Below are 20,229 nucleotides of genomic sequence, written 5' to 3'. Positions count from 1 at the left end.
CCCCGCCCCGTTACGTTCCTCCCTGGAGGCGCCTAGAAGCGGAAGTGGGAACCGGATGCACCTGTACTTGGCTCCCCCTGGCCTGACGTGGCTCCTGGAAGTGGTGCTGGCGCGGGGCCACGATGTTGCCGCAGGTGAGTTGCGGCGATGCGTTCTGAGGGCTGCGGTCCCTGGGGCTCGGCCTGGAAGGTGGGTGGGGCGCCAGCGGGTCATCCCCGGGCCGTTGTGTCTGCGTCCCGGCTTGCTGCCGGAGTGGGGGGAGGAGCGCGGTGGGCGGAGGGCCGCGGGCCTTTGTCCGGGGACACGGCTGGGCGCCCCGGAGCCTCTAGTGGACGGTGGCCCAGGGGGCCCAAGGGCCAGAGACGTCGGTGTGGAAAAGTGCATTGTGGACGAGCGCGGAGCGCTGGGTCACCCCGGTGCCGGCCTGCTGAGACGCTGTCGTGGGAGGTGGCGGTGGTCTTCTCAGCTGTCCTTGGGGAGCGGCCTGACCCGTAGGTGCGCGCTGCGATCCTGCAGTAACGGGAGGCGCCGCACGTTTCCAGTCCACAGCTTTACAACCAGAGACTAGGAGGAATAAGTAGATAATCTCTTCCTATTACAAAAAGATTACTATAAAGTGCTCTTTCGCTTATTTGATCATAGGTGATTTTTCCCCATCGGAGGAATTTTCGTGGCCCAGGCAGTGTTCCAGGCCCGGCCACACTGAAGCTGCTGTAGCTGAGGTCACCGATGACCTGGGAGAAACGCAGCGGCCACTTTCTGCCTTCACCCTGTGACCTCTGCTTTCCTCGCCTTGTCACCTCCTCTGGCGCTGACCCGCCTGCGTGTCTCTTGTGAGGACCATTGTAATTACGTCATTGGGGCCACCTGGATGGCCCCCATCTCAATATCATGAATCACTTCTGCAAAATTCGTTTTGTCAAGAAAATGTACATATTCATAACGCCCAGGGATTAGAACTTGGACTTCTCTGGTGGAGGAAGAGGAAGCATGATGCAGGGGGATGGCGGGAGCAAGGTCACAGAGGTGGGCAGTGGCCCTGTTGGGACAGGAGAGTTTTTTCCGCCAAAGCGCTGTGGGTTTTAATAGGGGGATGATATGACCGAGTGTGGAAAGGTCTCATGGAGATTGGACTCTGGATCGGGAGTGTCACACAGTAGATACCAGTCTTGGCTGTATGTCGCCATCATCTGGAGGGCTTTGAAAAATCCTTATGCCTTGACCACTGCCCAGACCAATGACACCTGAACCTCAGGGTAGGACCCAGGTGTCGGGTTTGTTCTGGTTATTTATTTATTTATTTATTTATTTATTTTTAAAGCACCCCACGTCATTCCAGCCTGCAGCCAAGGTTGAGAAGCACTGTCTCGTGGATCTGAATTCATCTTACCTTTCTAGCTCTAGTTCCTACTTCCCTTCTTCCCCTTTTCACTTGCTCTGTGGGTTCCTTGGCCTTTCCCTGTACATGCGTGTGTATTCTCACTCGTGTACCTTTGAAAATGCACCCTGTCGAGGGGCTTCAATGAGCAGGAGGCCTGCTGTTCTGTCAAGGCCCAGCTGATAAACTCCTTCTGGAAGCTTCTCCACGTGGGGGTTTTGCCAGATGACTGGGATGGGGCTGAAGGAACTGCACAGACCCTCTTCCTAGTTGTGAATTGCAGATGGCTAGACCAGGTCTCCGTCTTGCCTTCCATCCTGACGTGCATGTTGTCTTGCATGCAGTTGGGACGCACATAGTGAATCCATTGTGCTTCATGGATATTTTATTTTCTTATTAGGACAGTAACGATGACAGTGAAGATGTTGCACTCTTTGATGCAGAAGAGGAAACAGCTAATAGGCCCAGAAAATCCAAAATCAGGTATGAAGATAACATTTAAGAGTTGTGTTATTGTCCAGAGCTGCTCTGTCTGCAGACTGGTGCAGCTGATGGGGTTCAAGGCAGGTGGTTGTGATGTACTTGCGGATATTGTACATCACTGGTATGATCTTTAGTCTGGTCAAAAATGGTGTTTCGTATTTCCTTTGGGAATAACTGGCATGTGGAATTTTATACAACACTGAGTTTCCAAATCTGCAAATACAATTAAGTGAACACTGGTGCGTTAATTCTAGCTCTGGTTTACTAAGAATGCACCATTTCTTTAGATGGTTTCTGTAGATGCATCATGGCATTTTGATTTATTGTGCAAATTTCAAAATTTTATCTTTTGTATAAACTACCATGAAAATATCAAGGCAAACATTTTTATTCCAAATTTAGTTCTTTCTGAAAGAAATGCACTTAATGACATCAAATTCTACCTAAATCGTGAAAACGTTATGCTGAGAGATGCCAGTCACCAAAGATCACATATTATACAAGTTCATGTATGTGAAATGTCCAGAATAGGCAAATCTATAGAGACAAAAGGCACATTAACGGTTGCCCAGGGCTGAAGAAGGGATGGTGTTGGGGTAGATGGGGAACATTTTCCTTCGGGGTAATGAAACAGTTCTAAAGTTGATTGTGGTGATGGTTGTACAGTCTGTGAATACACAGGAAACCATTGGATTATGTACTTGAAGTGGGTGAATTGAATGTCGTGTGCCTTATATCTCAATATCTCTGTAAAAAAAAACAAAACCAAAACAGCTCTTCCTGATGGGTACTTTGTCTTCATGCCTGAAGTGATTTCTGAGGGCCTTTGTCATGATTTTTGGACATAATGAAAGTAGGATACAATCCTAAGAATATGGTTTCTGTTATTTCTCCAAGCTTGGTAAAGTTTCTTCTTACATATTTTGTAAAAGTTTATGTTCAATGACGTGTTAAAGTCATGTTTACATAGTATATTTGCTGTGACGGCAGGGCTTGGTCAAATAATGGGACTTTGGAAAAAAAGGAGAGGTCTGTGGTTTCTTCTTCTCCAAGTCATCTCTTTTATTTTGACCAAACTGCGTGGTTATGCTATGGCTCAAGCATTTTTCATCTATATCCGCAGTACCTGTCTGAAATGTAATTGCATTTCTTTTTTTATGTTTTGGTTTTCAGACATCCAGTGGCATCATTTTTTCATTTATTCTTCCGAGTCAGTGCAATTGTAGTCTATCTTCTCTGTGAATTGTTCAGCAGCAGCTTTATTGCCTGTATGGTGACGATTATCTTGTTGTTGTCATGTGACTTTTGGGCAGTCAAGGTAGGTTTCATTATTTTTATTTGAAACCATTTAATATGATGAGATAGAATGGTATATGAACAGTAAAAAAGAAAATGAAACTTAGCATTTGGATTTGCATTAAACTATCTTTTTGTTAAAGGGCCAGGTGTATCAGATCACATGTAGGTTATTCTACTCACTTGCCTGTGCCTTATGCCAGCCTACATCAGCTTTAAAATTATACAAATAAATGTGACTAGAAGCTGCAGACCCTACATACTGTTTCTAATCCAGGTCACCAGTTTTGCTTCAGGGTCACCTCCAGCTGTCCCATGTATGATTTCCCGGAAGACCCCAGGATAGTTTGTTCACAAATACTTTAGGAGTACCCATCCTTTGTGAAGGCTCTAGGGCAGTACTTCTCAACCAGGGCCAGTTTTGCGCCCCAGGCACATATGTCACTGTATGAAGACTTTCTGGTTATCACAACCGAGGTGGGGAAAGTGTGCTATTTGAAACAGCTAGTGGGTAGAGGCCAGAGATGCTTCTGAACATCTTAGCTGCACAGATTGGATAGTTCCCACAACAAAGAATTATCTAGCCCAAAATGTCAGTAGTGCTAAAGTTGAGAAATCTTGTTGTAGAGGCTAGAGAGGAGCATTAAGAAACGGTTTCAAACTCAGAGGCAATGGTAGAGGGATGGACAGATGGATAAGTACATAGATAGATGGATATGTGATATAGTAACTTTTAAAATATTAACTGAAGACCCTGTGTGTTCACTGTAAAACTAGACTTGTCTGTGTCTTTGGAAATTTTCATAGCAAAATGGTAGGGGAAGAATCAAAGGAGAAAAAAAGCAAAAGCTAATTTTGTAATTTCAGAGAGATGTATATCGATTCAAGGGCCTGTAAGATGTTACAAGTCTGGTCACACCCACCAACCCAGCCGTTTTAGACCTTTTGATTCTTACAGGTATCAGAGGTGACTGGCCTGCTGGTCGCCAGTTTCCATAGGCCACAAGATGCTGAGAAGGAAGATTGCGCAAGTCTGTTTTCTTTAGGCTTTTCTTTGTACATTTCTTCTTTGGCTTGTTTTTGTTTGAATTTCTTCTGTTGCTTTATGCTCTGAAGTGTTTACTGTATCCTGGTCACAATTTTGTCTTTGAGGAATGTTCCTTTTTCTTTGCGTAATTTCTGTTTAGCACATAGAACATGGCCTTCACTCAGTTCTTTTTTGTGATTTCCAAATTCTTATAATTAATCCTTCTGGGTTTAGGGTTTTTTAAATGTGGCCAAAAAGTATGTTTTCTGACGAGTGCTTTTTTTTCTTTTTTTTAAATGAGGGCTTAAAAATGTCACCCTTTTTTTTTTTTTTTTTTTTTTTCAGATTTAATGTGTTTTATTGATTAAAATATTACATTTGTGCCCCTTTCCCTTCCCTCTGCTCCCCTCCACCCGGTGGCCCCCTCCCTCCAGTTGTCCCCCCCTTTTAGATTATGTCCATTAGTTGTGCTTACAGTTCCTCCCAACCTCTCTCCGTCTATTCCATTCCCTCCTACCATGATCCCCAATTCCTATATCATCTCCCTCCCTCTCCCCACTCCCCCTCCCTGTTGGCCTCCCCCCACTATGTTTCCCTTACCCACAGTTCCTTTTCCATTCTCGTTGCCTGTTTCGTTTGCCTTTGTTTCATCTCCCTAGCTTCTGTTTTTTAAACCAGTCCCTTTAACTTCTCATATAACAGTGGTTTGGATCTAATGAACTCTTTCAGTTTTATTTTGTCCTGGAAACACTTTCTCTGTCCTTCTATTCTGAATGACAATTTCGCTGGATAGAGTATTCGTGGTTGTAGGTTTTGGATTTTCATTACTTTGAATATTTCTTGCCAGTCCCTTCTTGCCTGTAGGGTCTCCCTTGAGAAGTCAGCTGATAGTCTAATTGGGACCCCTTTGTACATAATTCTTTTCTTCTCTCTTGCTGCTTTTAAGATTCTCTCTTTATCTTTAATTTTTGACATTTTGATTATAATGTGTCTTGGAGTGGTTCTCCCTGGGTCCAGTCTCTTGGGAACTCTCCTTGCTTCCTGGATCTGCAAGTCTATTCCCTTCCCCAAGTCTGGGAAGTTCTCCTTTATTATATTTTCACTCAATTTTTCAAGTTCTAGTTCATCTTCCTCATTCTCTGGCAAACCAATGATTCTTATGTTGGGCCTTTTATAGCTGTCCCAGAGGTTTCTGATCCTCTCATTGTTGCTTCCCATTTCCTCTCTCTGCGTTGGTTGACTGCTTGTTCCTTCTCCATATTCCAGTTTGTTGAAATGGACTCTGGATTCCTCACCATCTGTCTCGTATGTGGTTTTGTTCCTTTCGTTATGAAAGTTTTTCGCTTCTTTCATATCTTTTTCCTGCTCTTTTGTGAATTCTGTAAGCCACCTGATAACAATGGCCCAGAACTGAGCCTCTGACAGGTTTCTTATCTGTTCATCTGTCAGGTTCTCTATCTGCTGCCTGGTGAGTTGTGTTACCGGGATCTCTATTGTTGCCTGCCTCATTTTGACAGATGCGTTTTGTTTTCCTGGGCCGGCTGTTGGGGGCAGTGCCTGCGTACGCGTCACAAATCAGCGACCGGCGCCTGCTTGTCCGCGATCTATTTCGCAGCCCTGTGGTGCTTTCTGTGGGGGCGGGGGTCCAAGATGGATTCACACAGTTATTCAGCTAGGAGACCGGGATCCGTCCTCCCGCCCCCCTGGGCCTCACTGTTCAAGGCGATGCTGCGGCTGCTCCCCAGCGCCGGAGTCGGGCACGCCAGGGGCTTGATTGGAGTCGCGCACGCCAGGGGCTTGATTACCTCCAGGATTTTTCGCGGCCCCGCCCCGCCCCGCCGCTCCGCAAACAGCTTTGCCTTCTTTAACTCTTACCTGCCCAAATGGCACCGCTGGTTTATAACTTCATATGTTGGGCTTCCGTGTAGCTTTATTTTCTGGAATTTCTAGTTATCCTTTGTTTTAAAGTAGTTGTATTCCACTATAGTTGTAGAGGGAGACCTAGCGTGTCCGTCTAAGCCTCCATCTTGGCCAGAAGCAAAATGTCACCCTTTTATCTGTGGCAAAGACAACTATCCAAACCATTCCTATGTGAAGCGCAATTAAAAAGTCAAGATGGGGAAATTGTTAAGTGAACTTGAGGAAGGGGGTAGGCAGGGTTCCAAACCTAGTAAGGACATACCTGTGTCATAATTATTATGAATCTCTATATAATTGTCAAAAGAAGAGATAGAATCATTAAAAAGTAAAATAGTTTTAAAAAGAAAAAATTAAAATCTTTTTAAAAATTGAACTGTTAGAGCCTATATGGTGCTTTTGTTTTATTCCTTACTCTGACAGAGTAAAAAAGGTTTAATAATAGTTTTAAAAATACAATGGTAACTATTAGTAAAACTTAAAATAAATTGTGTATCTTCCATGACATTAGAGAAGGTAAGAGCAACTAAAACATAGCTTATAAAGGCATAATACAAGGTGACTGATGGAAGTGGTAGCAAATTAGTTATAATAGTAAATGTAATTTGATTAAACTCTCTTATTAAAGATGGGGTCAGAAATCAAAAGTCCAACCAAAAAGTTCTAACTAAAATCATGACATTAGAAAAAGTATAAAAGGCAAAGATAACATCAGACCACTTCAAACAAAAGTAAAGTTGGCATTACAATATTATCATTAGACAAAATAGAAAAGGGAGCAAGACAGCATTCATTGGAACAAAAAAGTCATTTTATAAATCACAGTGAGGCTTATCCACAGAATGACATTACGTCAAACTGTCTAGTAAAAAACTTAGAAACATTAGAAGCAATGATGAGGTCTAAGAAGACACTGTCTCTGATCGAAGCAACAAAAAATAAGGAAGGTCTAAAGGATCTGAATGAAATAACAAGGTCAATTTAATAGCAGTATTTGGAACTTTTTATGTACAAGGATAATTTAATGACAGTTCAGTTTCTGTGCAACATTTGCAAAAATTAATTAGATGTCACTACAAAGAAAATTAAAATAAATTGCTCAGAGTAGCTACATTTTCTAGCCCAGTGCAACAAAACTAGAAATTAATTAAAAATGGTTGTGAATACTGGAATTTTAAAAAGCCAACCTGCGAAATATCTTGGCTTAAAAAGGAAACAAAAACCACAGATAATATCGATTATTATACCAAATGACATTTAAAAACTATAAATAATAGCTTATTGATACGTAATGACAGTGATCATCTGCACGCAATGTAGAATGTGTCTGAAGCTGAATTCAGAGGGAAAAAAATAGACTAAAGGCTTTTATTATTAAATAGAGGTCAAGAAGTTTTTTATAAATTAAATTTTGTTTTTAATTTTCAGCTGAGTATATGTTTATTGATTTTAGATAGGGAGGGAGGGAGAGAGACAGACATTGATCGGTTGCCTCCTGTACACGTCCTTACTGGGGACTGGGGATCGAACCCACAACCTAGGTATGTGCCCTGACAAGGTATGGAACCTGGTGTACGGGACAATACTCCAACCAACTGAGCCAAGCAGCCAGGGCAGGTCCAGAAGCTTTAAAACAAAAGCAGTAAGCTTGAGAGAAATTAGGAAAATAAACTCACATTGGTAAAAGTGGAAAGTAAAGAATTGGAAAATGGGAAAATGGAGGACGAAATAGTCTTAAGAGCCGTTATTTGAAAATGCCAATAAATAGACCTCTGGGGGGTCTCATTCTTTGCCAGCTCTTCTCTTTTACTTAGCCCATAAATGTTAGCATTTCTACAAAGTTAATCAGTCTCGAAGGCTCCTCCTTTTGTTCTCTGTTCTTTTCCAAAGCACTGTCATCTGCGCTTCTGAGTTCAGCTGCTTATCTTGAAGCCAGGCTGACTCCCAGATCCATATCTCCGGGTCAGGGTTGTCCTTGCTGCTCCACACCTGTCCGTCTGTCTTCTTGGTGTTTTCACTTGGCTTTCTGAGAGCACCTCAGATTCAACATGTGTGAAATATTCCTTGTCCTCTTCCAGCCCCCCAAATGCTGCTCTTCCACCACGTTCCCTTTCATAGGGCCTTGAATCAAGTTGTTTTTTTCACAAGAGAAAACCAAAAATATATGGATTGTTTTCTTTGTACCTCATGTCAAGTAATCACCAAGTCCCGTAAACCCATAGATTTGACTTTCTTCCTAAGGGCTTCCGTGCCTGCTTACGTACCTGTCATATTTCCATTTACACATTGCCTGAACTCAGGGATTCCTAATCTTTTTTGTGCCGTGGATTCCTCTTGTGCTATCAGTAGTGTTTTTAAATACATAAAATACATTAAGATTAAGTATCACTAAGTTATATTGAAATATGAAAACATTAAAAAGGCAAATTTCTAATTTAGTAGTATGTACTTTATTCAGGCATTCAATAGCGGGATCTAGGAGCGGGTGTAATGACTTTGAAAGCAGTGATGAGCATAAACAGTATTTTGTGATATCTGCAACAAGTCCAGTACAATATGAAAAACTGTGTTTTTTATTGTGACAAAACCACAGGTACTGTTAATTCTGCTGTGGTTAACTGTCTACATTCGTAATTTAAAGGTAAACTAAATTTTAGCCAGAAGTTAGTGAAAATGAAGACACACTTTTCCCCATCCAAGTTCACAGAACCCCTGAATCTATTAGTGAACACCGCTGATTAAAAATTTCTTGCATTATTGATTCCTACTTGTCCTTTAAATTTCATTCCAAATGTCGATTCCTCGGAGACATTTTCTGATTCCTGACTAGATCGTATTTCCCTGTTAGACTACTAAGGCCCACGCTCCCCCCTCACAGTACTTAGCATGTTCAGTAATGCAGCACACTACTGTAGTAGACTGGTGGCTTATAAACTACAGGACTTTATTTCCCAAGTTCTGTGGGCTGGAAATCTAAGGTCAGGGTACCAGCATGGTTACTTCTGGTGGGGACCCCCTCCTGAGACCCTGGCCTCTGCTGTATCCTCACCTGGTGGAGAGCAGAGAGAGGGCGAAAGCTCTCTCTTGATTCTTACAAGGATGCTAATCCCATTTAGGAGGGCTCCTCTCTTATGACCTCATCTGATCCTAATATTACATGGTGGTGGGTAGAGCTTCAACATATAAATTTTGGGGACACATAAACATTCAGTCCGTGACAACCATTTTTAGTGATATTCAGCTGTAAAATATATGTAGCTCCAGTCAGGATATATAGGAAAAATAGGTGAGAGTAGCTAAAGAGCAAGGGGTCTCGGAACACGGTAGGGAGCCGGAGAAAGGACAAGAGTTCATGAGGGAAAAGGGACGGGTAATGTTTCTGGAGAGGCCTGCTCTGTCACCTCCACCCCTGCTGACCCTGCCATTGCCATTTTGTTTATTCTTTTGTCCAGGCCTGGTATGTCACAGTATAAAACTGAATGTTATGGCGGTAACGCTGATGCTGTTTTGTTTGTGAGAGGTTACACTAAGACATGACCTTATGGTAGATCTTTAGATAATGTTTTTAAAATTCATGTGTGTGTATTAATCTTTACCAGAATGTCACAGGTAGATTAATGGTTGGCCTGCGTTGGTGGAATCACATTGACGAAGATGGAAAAAGTCACTGGGTGTTTGAGTCCAGGAAGGTAAACTCCCCCCTCCCTGTTATTTTGAGTGTCATTCATTAAGTTAGGTATAGATTACATTTTAATATTTATAGATGAAGTATTTAAGATTAAAAGTACTACCCCAAACATTTGACATGCCAACACTAAACCAGACAGCCTTCTACAACTAATTACATTTTTCTGACTAGTTCAGACCAGAAACAATGTGTGTATAGGAAGAAGGCAGGAAAAAGAAATAGAAGGATTGCAGTCTGAATTGATCAGAGCAATCTGTTCTTGAAGTCAGACCTTCAGGGGCCCTAGGGGGCTCTGGTCTGTTTTGGTGGTTTGCTTATCTATGGTGAACATTGTTTTCCTGTGGCAATCGGTTTGGGTGGCAGAGGACAAAATTCTTGGAGACAGTTCCAATGAAATTGCTGACCTGCTTAGAATGCCTTGACAGGTATTTCTCAGAAAGCAGCAGTGTGCTCAGTGAGCCTGCGTTCCTTTGTGTTATAAAATCTACTGAATAAACAACTTACTACCCTTAAATTCCTAAGATACTGTGGTCACTGTCCAGAATCCCTTAATTCCATTTTTTTTTTTTTTTTTTTTTTTTACTGGACCCTGACTTGACCTTTTAGGATGAGTAGAGACTTGATTTCCTTGATCCTTCCCTATGAATAAACAGTATAAATGTAAGAAGAATTGAATAGAAGCCTATCAAACCATCCTTAAACTGTCTGCTCTGCCCTGAAACTGCAAAATTCTTGATTTAAAACAAAGTATATTAAAACCAGTTCCTAAAATTACAGTAATGGTAGATCTACTGTTTTTTGGGGTGTTGGAGGTGGAGGTGGGGGTTTGTGACTTAGGACTTGGGTTATCTGTGTTAATTTATTTGAATTTGAGGGTAAGATGTTTTTCATAAAAAATGTTAAACTTCTTACTAGTGAATATCACAAAATATTGATTATTAAATTCATGTTCTTCTACAGGTATCTTCTCAAGAGAATAAAACTGTTTCAGAGGCTGAATCGAGAATCTTCTGGTTAGGACTTATTGCCTGTCCAGTGCTTTGGGTGATATTTGGCTTCAGTGCTCTCTTCTCCTTCAGAGTGAAGTGGCTGGTGAGTATCAGGGCAGAACTAGTGAATAATCCATTAAGATGCCTAAGGGACGATCATAGTAAGCAGCCATGTAGATTAACACTAGGGACCTAAGTGGAATAGGCAGCTTGATCATGTATTTCCCACGATTGATTTACTAGGTCTACTTTTTAAATATTGGTGAGCAGAGTCCTGTTAAAGATCCCATTTCACCAATTCTGCAGGTGCCTAGCAGAATTTTAATTGAATCCCCTTATATAGAGATGACCATGTTTATCAGATTATTATCCTGTTGGATGAGGATGTTCAGTAAACTCCAAACAAGCATGTTTAGCTTAATTTGTAACTAACAGAGTAGTCTTCTTGAAAATACTGGTTGCTAACCTTTTCTGGCTATCTATTGCTTATATAGTAAATCTCAAAACTTAGTGTCCTAAAACATCAGCAGTCATCGTAAAGGGCTTGTCTGGAAGCTCTGGCTGGGGATCCTTCATAGTTGCATTTGGCCAGCAGCTGTGGCTGGTGTGGCTGGGAGCTGTAAGGTGTCTCCTCTGCATGAGTCCCGTGGCCGCCCGTGCGGCCTGGACATACGGCCTGGGCTTTCTCATAGCCTGGTGGCCCTGTGGCAGTTAGGCTGCTTACTGGAGGGTCAAGCTCCAATTAAGAGAATTCCAGCTCACAGTCTGAGTTACCCTTTACACCTGAATGAGTGTGCTCGGGTTACCATAACAACGTACTGCAGACTGGGCGGCTTAGACAACACTTATTTCCTTACAGTTCTAGAGCCTGGAAGCCTGTCCAGAGCTTTGGGTGATATTTGCCTTCAGATGTAGGCAGGGTAGTTTCTTCTGAGGCCTCTTTCCTTGGCTTGTAGATGGTCATCTTCTCCCTTTGTCCTCACATGGTCTTCCCTTTGCACGTGTCTGTGTCCTCTTTTCCTCTGCGTATGTGGCCATCAGTCATATTGGATTAGGGCCCACACTGGTGACCTCATCTTATTTTAATTACCTCTTTAAAGACCCCATCTGTAAATATAATCACATTGGGGGTACTGGGGTAAGGAGTTCAACGTACGCACTTTTAGGGGACGTGATTCAGCCCATAATAACCACCTAGCCTCAGAAGTCACAGCATCACTTTGCCACCTATTCATATTCAAGAGAATGGGAATTCGGCTTTCCACCTTGATGGGGAGAGGGGTTAAAGAAGGTCCAGAAGAGCATGTGAAACAGGAGATACTGTTGCTACCATCTTTCAAAAACGTGATCTGTTACTTGCCCCAAACTGTGAGTCTTGTTCTTTTAATAGTTAACTTTGTCTCATTTAACTATTGATAGCAGATATATTTTGGCTTTACTTATGTTTTTTTTCCCCCCCATTTTTTATTTTCTTGTCTCCGTTTTGCTATATAGGTTCTCTTTTTCTTTGTGTGTACATACACATAAACACTTTCTTTTTTGCAGTTTGGAAGGTTTATTGTTTACTTTTAGTTTTTCTAGTATTTATCTGTATTATATGTTTCTATCATACCTTCTTTCATGAATTAGGAAATGTATTTAATAGCCATTGATTTCCTGCTATGGTATGGAGATGGTCAAGTTAACACTCAAGGGTTCTTGCACGTTTCCTCCCTGCTTCCACCTCTGTATTTTTGTTGATTATACAGTTCACCCTTGAACAACATGGGAGTTAAGGGTGCTGACCCCCCAATGCATTTGAAAATCTGTGTATAACTTTTGACTTCCAAAATCTTGATTACATAGTCTTATTTTAGTTATATAACCTAGTACACTTAAAGCTGTTTATTTACTTAACAGGCTTTATTTAGAAAGGAAATGAAATACTCCCTTTCTGTCGCCTGAGTTTTGTTTGTTCCAGTGTTATTCTTGTTGTCAAGGTTTGGAACAATTACCTTTTGAATGACATTTCTGACTGGCTGTTCAGTCTTTGATCTACAGTATTTTTAAATACATTGATTCGATCTTTTTATTGCAGCTTTCCCTTTTACCTCCTGTATGGATAGCTAAATTTCATTGTTGGGTGATTTTTTCCCAAAAATGTATAAGTGTTGTTTTCCTTTGGCTCTGTCATGTTTAAGAATGAGTCTATTGATTTTATTCTTGAATGACAACTTGGCTAGATGAATATTCTTGGGTCACAGGTTCTTGTCATTTAGGAGACATTACTTCATTATTTTCTTAGATTGAATTTTGCAGAGAAATCTGAGGCTTACTTAACCTGCATGTAAGTGAGTGAATCATTTTTTTCCCTAGACAAATAATTTTTAAATTATTCTTGAGGTTTTAAAATTGTACCAAAATGTCTTCATGTTTGTCATTCTATATTGGTTTTTCTGGAAGCTGTGTGCCTCTAATATGCAGGCACAGGTTCTGCTTTGAATCAGGAAAATTGTGTTCTGTCAAGTCTTTAAATTTATGTTCTATTTTTTGGTCTCTCTGATTCTGAGGTATTATCTCTGTTGGATCACTTTTATCTGTTCTTATCTACCATCTTTAATTGCTTCGACCTCTTGGTTTTCTTCTGTTTATTTACTCAGCAGATATTTTTAAGAGTCTTCTATATGCCAGACCTGTTCTTGGCACTGGAGATACTGTTAAGGGCTGGATAAATAAGGTGACTGCCCTGATAGAGCTTATGTTCTCAGTGGAGAATAATGTGGGCACACAGTAAATGAGAGAGCAAGGTGTCTAGAAAGATAATGATACAAGGTAAGAGTGGAGCGTGCAAGGGAGAGAATAGCGGGCTCCTTTGGGCTGGAGCTTTACTGTCCATCTGGGAAGGTCAGCCCAGTCTTTCTTATTTTTCTCCTTTATTTTTATTGTTGACACGGTTGCCGATGTCCCCATTTTCCTCCCTTTGCTCCCAGCCCCAGCTCCCCATTCCCTCTGTCCATCACCACACTGCTGTCTCTGTCCATGGGTCATGCATGTATATGTGTCTTTGGCTAATCTCTTCACCACTTTCATTCATCGAGTCTCTCTCCTCTCCCCTCCCCTCCAGTCTGTTCCATGTATCCATGCCTCTGTTTCTGTTTTGTCAGTTAATTTTGTTCATTAGATTCTACATATAAGTGAGACCATATTGTATTTGTCTTCTCTGACTGGCTTACTTAGCATAATAATCTCCAGATTCAACCATGCTACTGTAAAAGGGAAACTTTCCTTTTTTATGGCTGTATAGTATTCTATTGTGTGAATGCACCACAACTTTTTTATCTGCTCATCTCCTGATGGGCACTTGGGCTGTTTCCAGATCTTGGTTATTGTAAATAATGCTGCTGTGAACATAGTGTATATATTCTTTCAAATTGGTATCTCTTCAATAAACGTTTAGGAAAATGGAACAAATACATGCAGAAAAAGGAAACTAGATCACCTACACCAGTAACAAGAGTAAACTCAAAATAGATAAAAGACATCAGTGTAAATCCTGAAACCATAAAAATCCTAGAAGAAAACAGACAGTAAAATCTCAGACAGCCATCAGAGCATTATTTTTGCGGATACATCTCCTGAAACGATGGAAATAAAGAAAAGAGAAACAGGTGGGGCTACCGCAAACTAAAAAGCCCAGTCTTTCTGTAGCAGTGGCTCCGCTTCCCTAAGACAGCCGGCAAAGGCCATGTGACAGTGGTTTGTGCTCACGTTAGGGCCACAGGGCGGGAGATGGCATCACCCAGGCTCTTCATGAGTTTCTTGCTGCTGTGCTCTCTGAAGGGCATCGGCTGATGACTGGTAGTACTTCTGTGCTGCTTCTCCTCCTCCGTCCCTGCTCCCCCTCCCTGGAGGGGGGAGGGCATCACATGTCAAGCTGCTGGCATTTTCCTGCCTCTGTTGGGTTTTTATTGGTTGGAAGGGGCTTCTGCTCTCACATCTGTTTCTGCATTTTTTCTTCGGGTTTTCTGTATCCTCTGGCCTTTTGCCTCTAAGTTGTTAGGGGTGGTGGTTAGTAAATTTCTTTCTTAGAGCTTCTTGGACAGTTAGGGGCTATACAGAGCAACACCGAGCGGGCTCTCTCTGACAGCCAGCCCTTTTTGTATTTATTGGTACCAGCTTATTTGCCTTTAAAAAGCGCTTTTGCTATTTATATCTTAGCGGGAGGGAGATCTTGATATCTGGCTTTCTCTGGTTTACACCATTGTAAGCAAATAGTCTGCTTGTTTTAACTCCTAAATACAGTTTCAAATCGGCTGCCGCTGGACAGCGCCGATGCCTCGGCAGCACTTCTAGCCAGTCGTCTGCGAGCTTAGGAGCTGCGGCCTGTGGGTCACACGTACCCAGGGGTGTCCCAGTTTGAGAAGCATGGGAAGTCCAAGGAAACTTATTTAAAGAAAAACATAATTTTATGTTTATTTAGGTGACTAGCAACCTTACATAATTCTAACATGTTTATTTCTGTGAAACATAAATTTAAAACAGAAAGCATAACTATATACTTTCTTTACTAAAGCTTTGAACCTATTCCTTCATTAGAACTTACGTTCTCTCACTTGCTTAAAATCACCTGTCCAGCTTGTCCAGGCGAGTAAGTCTGGGTTGGAAAGGGACTTTCTCTTTAGGTGTCTTACTTTCTAAAGATGTAAACATTTCCCAGGTGTTCCTTTTACTAACAGATAAATTGATGACTTGGTGTTTTCAAGAACGTGTTGGCACACTACGGCCTGCAGGCCAGATTCAGCGCCACACCGGTGTTTGTACATTTTTATGGGGACAGCCTTGCCTGCTTGTTTACACATGGTCTGTGGCTGCTTCGGAGCTGGAAGGGTAGGGTTGAGTGGTTGTAGCAGAGACCCTGTGGCCCACACAGCCTGGAGCGTTTATGGTCTGGCCCTTCCCAGGAAAATTTGCCAGCTCATTCTAGAATATTTAACTGTGCGATCCCCTCAGGTTGCCCTAATTAACGTCATTTCCTTTAACATTTAAGAGTAGGTTTGAGTTTTTATTCTCAGTCCTTTGTGATCTTACTGGGGTCATCTGTAGGACCCCTAATGTGGCCACCAGGAAACTGCCCCGCCGAGGCGCAGCTCCTCCTGGCGCTGCACCCCCTCCACCCCTCTGTCTCGCAGCCGCACACGTGCTCATCGCTGCCCAGAGGCACAGGCTTGCTCTCCTGGCGGCCAGCTGAGACACACAGGTTAGCAGAGAGCAGAGATTCATCTCCGTATGCTCTCAGTTTACTTAACTTGAGCTATTTCTTGGACATTATTTTATAATTAATTCTTAAAGGAGTAATTAACAGTTGAGCCTCTTCTGAGTCTCATTTACTTTTTTTATATCTTTATACACAGACCCATGGAAAATGGAGAGAGAACAGTCCCCCCCGCCCCTCTGCATTCCCAGGGGCTAGCACGGCGCCCTCATAAAGCATCCGTACTGACTAAGTGTCTGCTAGGCAGGCGATGTGGCCCCTTGTGCAGCGTGTATGTGGGACGGGCCTGTTCTGGCCGGTGAAGCGGTCTTATTGGAGCAACCCCCACTTTGTAGAGCTTCCTTTTCTTGTTCCCGTGACACTGCCCGGTCTCATTTATGGCATAGAGAAAGGTTAATTCTAGGCCAGTAATTGTTGATCGTTTTTCTCTTTCCCAGGCAGTGGTGACCATGGGCGTGGTACTACAAGGTGCCAACCTGTATGGCTACATCAGGTGCAAAGTGGGCAACAGAAAGAATCTGACCAGCATGGCTACATCTTATCTTGGAAAGCAGTTTTTAAGACAAGTAAGTGTTTTCTGGATGTGAGGATGAATTTGATGTAGTTGTTGACTAATGCGGTGATTTCTAACTCTTATAGAGTTTAATTTTTATGAAATACATAAAGTTTTTTAAGGCACATATTTATTTAAGTATGAGATGATAATGATAAAGTTATTTTAGTTGCTTTTTTGGAGGCTTTTAGGACATTCCAGAAATGTATTGTCAGTGATCTGAAATTATTTTAAAACCAGAGAGATAAAGTGTCATTGATAATAACTTATTTTTTTTTAAAGTATCTTAAGTTCAGTTGCTTTCCATTAATTCTGGTGGCTCTAAAAGTTTGGAAGAATGCTGTTGTGTGGTTTTAGGGATTTTATAGGAAGCAGGAATAGAAACAAATAAGACTGTAATTAAACTTTGTTTTTAAGCACTCAGATTTCTTTTTTAGAACACACAGGTTTTATTACAGTTCCCCAATATGACCATTTAAGTCAGGGTTTCCAGTGAGATAAATAGTACATGTTCAGTCTCTTGAGAAAAGTGAGCAGGCCTTGGTCATCTTGTAGTCGGCTAGGCAAGTAGCGCTGGGCTGGGCAGCGGCGCTCACACCTGAATGTGTGTCAGAGTCACCCAGAGACTAGAACGGATTGTTGGGGCACACCTCCAAGGTTCCTCCTCCTTCAGTTGATCTAGGTGGGGGTCTCATAATTTCCTTATCCCCAGAGGTGCTGATGCTGCTCGTCCAAGGATTCTGTTTAGAAAATGAAATACCTGAGAGATTAAGTTCCTACTCAAGAATATGCAGCTGATAAGTGTACAAAGCTAGGGCTGAATCCAGCTCTCCTCTCTTGAGATTCATTGTTCTTTTCATTCTTCTATACATTTTCTCTTGTATAAAAAAGTAGAGAAGGGGAATTTTCTTGTAGGGACATGATTCTCCTCCAGAGAGTTTTGGCACGGCCCCAGCATACCTCTGCTGTGGTTCACCTTCGGGTAATTGTCAAGTGTGTGCTTAAGAGGGCCTTTTCCTTGGGATTTCCAGTGTTTCTGAAGTCGGGTGGACTTTGAATGCAGGTGAAAGTGGAGGCTGAGCCTGAGATGACATGGGTGGGGTTAGCGGACTTAATGGCACCCAGTGATGCTCTGCTACAGTGAGGCTGGCTTGCTGACGTCTGAGTGGATCCGTGGATTTGCTTCTCCAACGTGTTTGTAATTTTTAACCTAATTGGACCATTGAATGTAAGTTAATGTAGTAGCTGGTTGTGCCTACAAGTATAGAATATTTTCCTAGAGCTTTGAAGTCTGGTACATTAAGTAAAATAGCTTTTTAAAATATTTTATTTTTTTATTAAGGAGTTCTTTCTCTTTTGCAGCATACTGAAGATGATCAGACTTCCTGAAGAGAGGAAGAGAAAGCCCATGTGCCCTGTTACATTGGGGACAACTGAAGAGATTCTCGACTCTGAACATTTTAGGACTCAGTATATATTTCAGAGACGGGTGTTGGGTTTGTTTTTCTTATTTTAAAATTTACTTTAAAAAAAAGGGAAAGTGGTTTCCATATTTAGTTTTTATTTCTAGCATTTGGGACCTGAAAACATGATGTTGCTCGAAACATTGTCAAAATTTGGTTCGTGGTGTACATATATGTGTGCACAGTCACATAATATCCATATATCACACTTGATAAAAGTGTGTATGTTCATGCACATACGTAATGAAGACCTTTGCATTTTGATCCATAGCACGTAGAAGGATGTTCTTAACCTCATTTCAAGACTATGTGTTTGTATATTATTTCTGTAGATTATCTTCAGAAGAAAGTTTTGCTTCCATGGTAAGAGTGAGCACTTTGACTTATGTATAAGTTAGAAATAATTATTAGTTTTACAACTTAATATATATTCATGGTGAAATTTCTTATCTTAGGCATTCATGGCAGATAGAAACCAAATTTGGGTCAGTGGCGTGAAGTAGTTTGTAAAATTTTATTTATTTTTATTTGTAACAAGCATGTATTTAGATCTAATTAGTATAAATGAATTTTCACACTTTATGTGTAAGGGATACCTAGAGATCGCTGCTGTTCTCTTTATTTTTTGGAAAGGGTAGCCAGACTTTACTTGGAATTCCTGGAAGAGCTTCAGTGGTCGTTGGACTAATGAAATCTTCCTTTTACCACGAAAAGAGTATTATTCTTATGTCATAGTAAGAATAATCATTTAAATACCTGGCATAATAAATGCCTAAAAGATATTTTATTTTATGACTCTATTTTTTTTCTTGCTATAGTGGGGATATTGTAAATCATGCATTTGTATTAATGATATTTCTTAAAAAGCAATATATGTAACAGTTACAAACTGTTATAGACATCTGTAAATTCTCTTGTAGGTATTCTAAAACTGTTGGAGTCTTAACAGATTATTTTGTCAATTATTTATACATTGTTAAAAATTTATAAAGCTGTTTTATTTAATTGGGAGTGATAACTTTGAAGGTGCATAACTTTATATTTGTATAAAACTACTGTTTACTAAGCATTTTGGCATGTGTAATCTCATTTGATACTCATGACAAACTTGTGTGAGGCTTGTGTACAGATGATGAAATGGAACTTCAGGTCATTCAGTGACGCCCAAGGAAACACAGGTTACAAGAAGACTCATCAGGGTATATTACTGTTTCTAGAGGAAACATTTGTCTCTAACGTCTTTTAATTCTTTCTTAAGATGTGTGAGAAAAATGTCAATCTGTCGCCTCTTGCACATCCCCAAGCAGGAACCTGGCCCGTGACCCAGGCATGTGCCCTGGGTGGGAATGGACCAGCGACCCTTTACTTTGCAGTACGACGCCCAATCCACTGAGCCACACTGATCAGGGCTCCTTGGTATTTATTTAAGTGAAATAAAACTCATGTCCACACAAAAACCTGCACATGGATGTTTACAGCAGCTTTCCTCATAATTGCCTCAAATTGGAAGCAACAAGATGTCCTGTAGTGGGTGAATGAATAAACTGTGGTCCATCCAGACAAGGGAGTATTATTCAGCACTAAAAAGAAATGAGCTCTCAAGCCATGAAAAGATATGGAGGAACCTTAAATGTGTATTAGTAAGTGAAAGAAGCCAATCTGGAAAGGCTACACACTGTGTGATTTCAAGGGGATGACATTCTGGAAAAGGCAAAATTGTGGAGACAGTAAAACTATCACTGGTTGCTGAGAATTGGGGTGGGGAGAAGAATGGAGCATAGAGAACTTTTAGGGCAGTGGAAATATTCTGTGTGATATTACAATGGTGGATACATGTCATTGTACATTTGTCCAAACCCAGAGAATGTGCAGCACCAAGTGAGCTCTACAGTCAGCTGTGGACTTAGTGTGACGATGATGTGTCAAAGCAGGTTCATTGATTGCAGCCAATGTGGGGGATGTTCCTAGTAGGGGAGGCTGTGTGTGTAGAGAGTGTATGGGTAGTCTCAATTGTGTTGTGAGTTCTAAAACTACTCTAAAAAGTAGTCTTAAAAATAAATAAAAAGATTTCAGATCAATAGTCTGATCTTTCACCTTAGGAAAGTAGAAAAAGAAGAGCAAAGTAAACCCAAAGGGAAGAGAAGGAAGGAACTGACTAGGGAAAAAAATGAAGACTAAAGTTAC

At 41.3% G+C, this 20,229-nt stretch overlaps 1 protein-coding gene across 2 annotated transcripts; it reads left to right on the top strand.

The window, feature by feature from the left end:
* The first annotated feature begins 9 nt into the window (after positions 1 to 9).
* LOC150006670 (Golgi apparatus membrane protein TVP23 homolog B-like) lies at positions 10 to 19,502 on the top strand. 2 transcript variants are annotated; one of them, XM_090281981.1, is made up of 7 exons: positions 10 to 134; positions 1,779 to 1,861; positions 3,035 to 3,179; positions 9,701 to 9,790; positions 10,750 to 10,881; positions 16,467 to 16,595; positions 17,945 to 19,502. In XM_090281981.1, the coding sequence occupies exons 1-7, from the start codon at positions 123 to 125 to the stop codon at positions 17,969 to 17,971; spliced, it is 618 nt and encodes a 205-aa protein (XP_090138107.1). In that variant the 5' UTR covers positions 10 to 122; the 3' UTR covers positions 17,972 to 19,502. The 2 variants fall into 2 exon arrangements, with proteins under 2 accessions (XP_090138107.1, XP_090138106.1); XM_090281980.1 differs by having other exon boundaries at positions 125 to 189.
* Positions 19,503 to 20,229: the final 727 nt, after the last annotated feature.

This window comes from Furipterus horrens, unplaced genomic scaffold (genome assembly GCF_987537825.1).
Source record: "Furipterus horrens unplaced genomic scaffold, mFurHor1.1.pri manual_scaffold_6, whole genome shotgun sequence".
Lineage (NCBI taxonomy): Eukaryota > Metazoa > Chordata > Mammalia > Chiroptera > Furipteridae > Furipterus > Furipterus horrens.
This window is presented reverse-complemented; position numbering and strand designations above follow the sequence as displayed.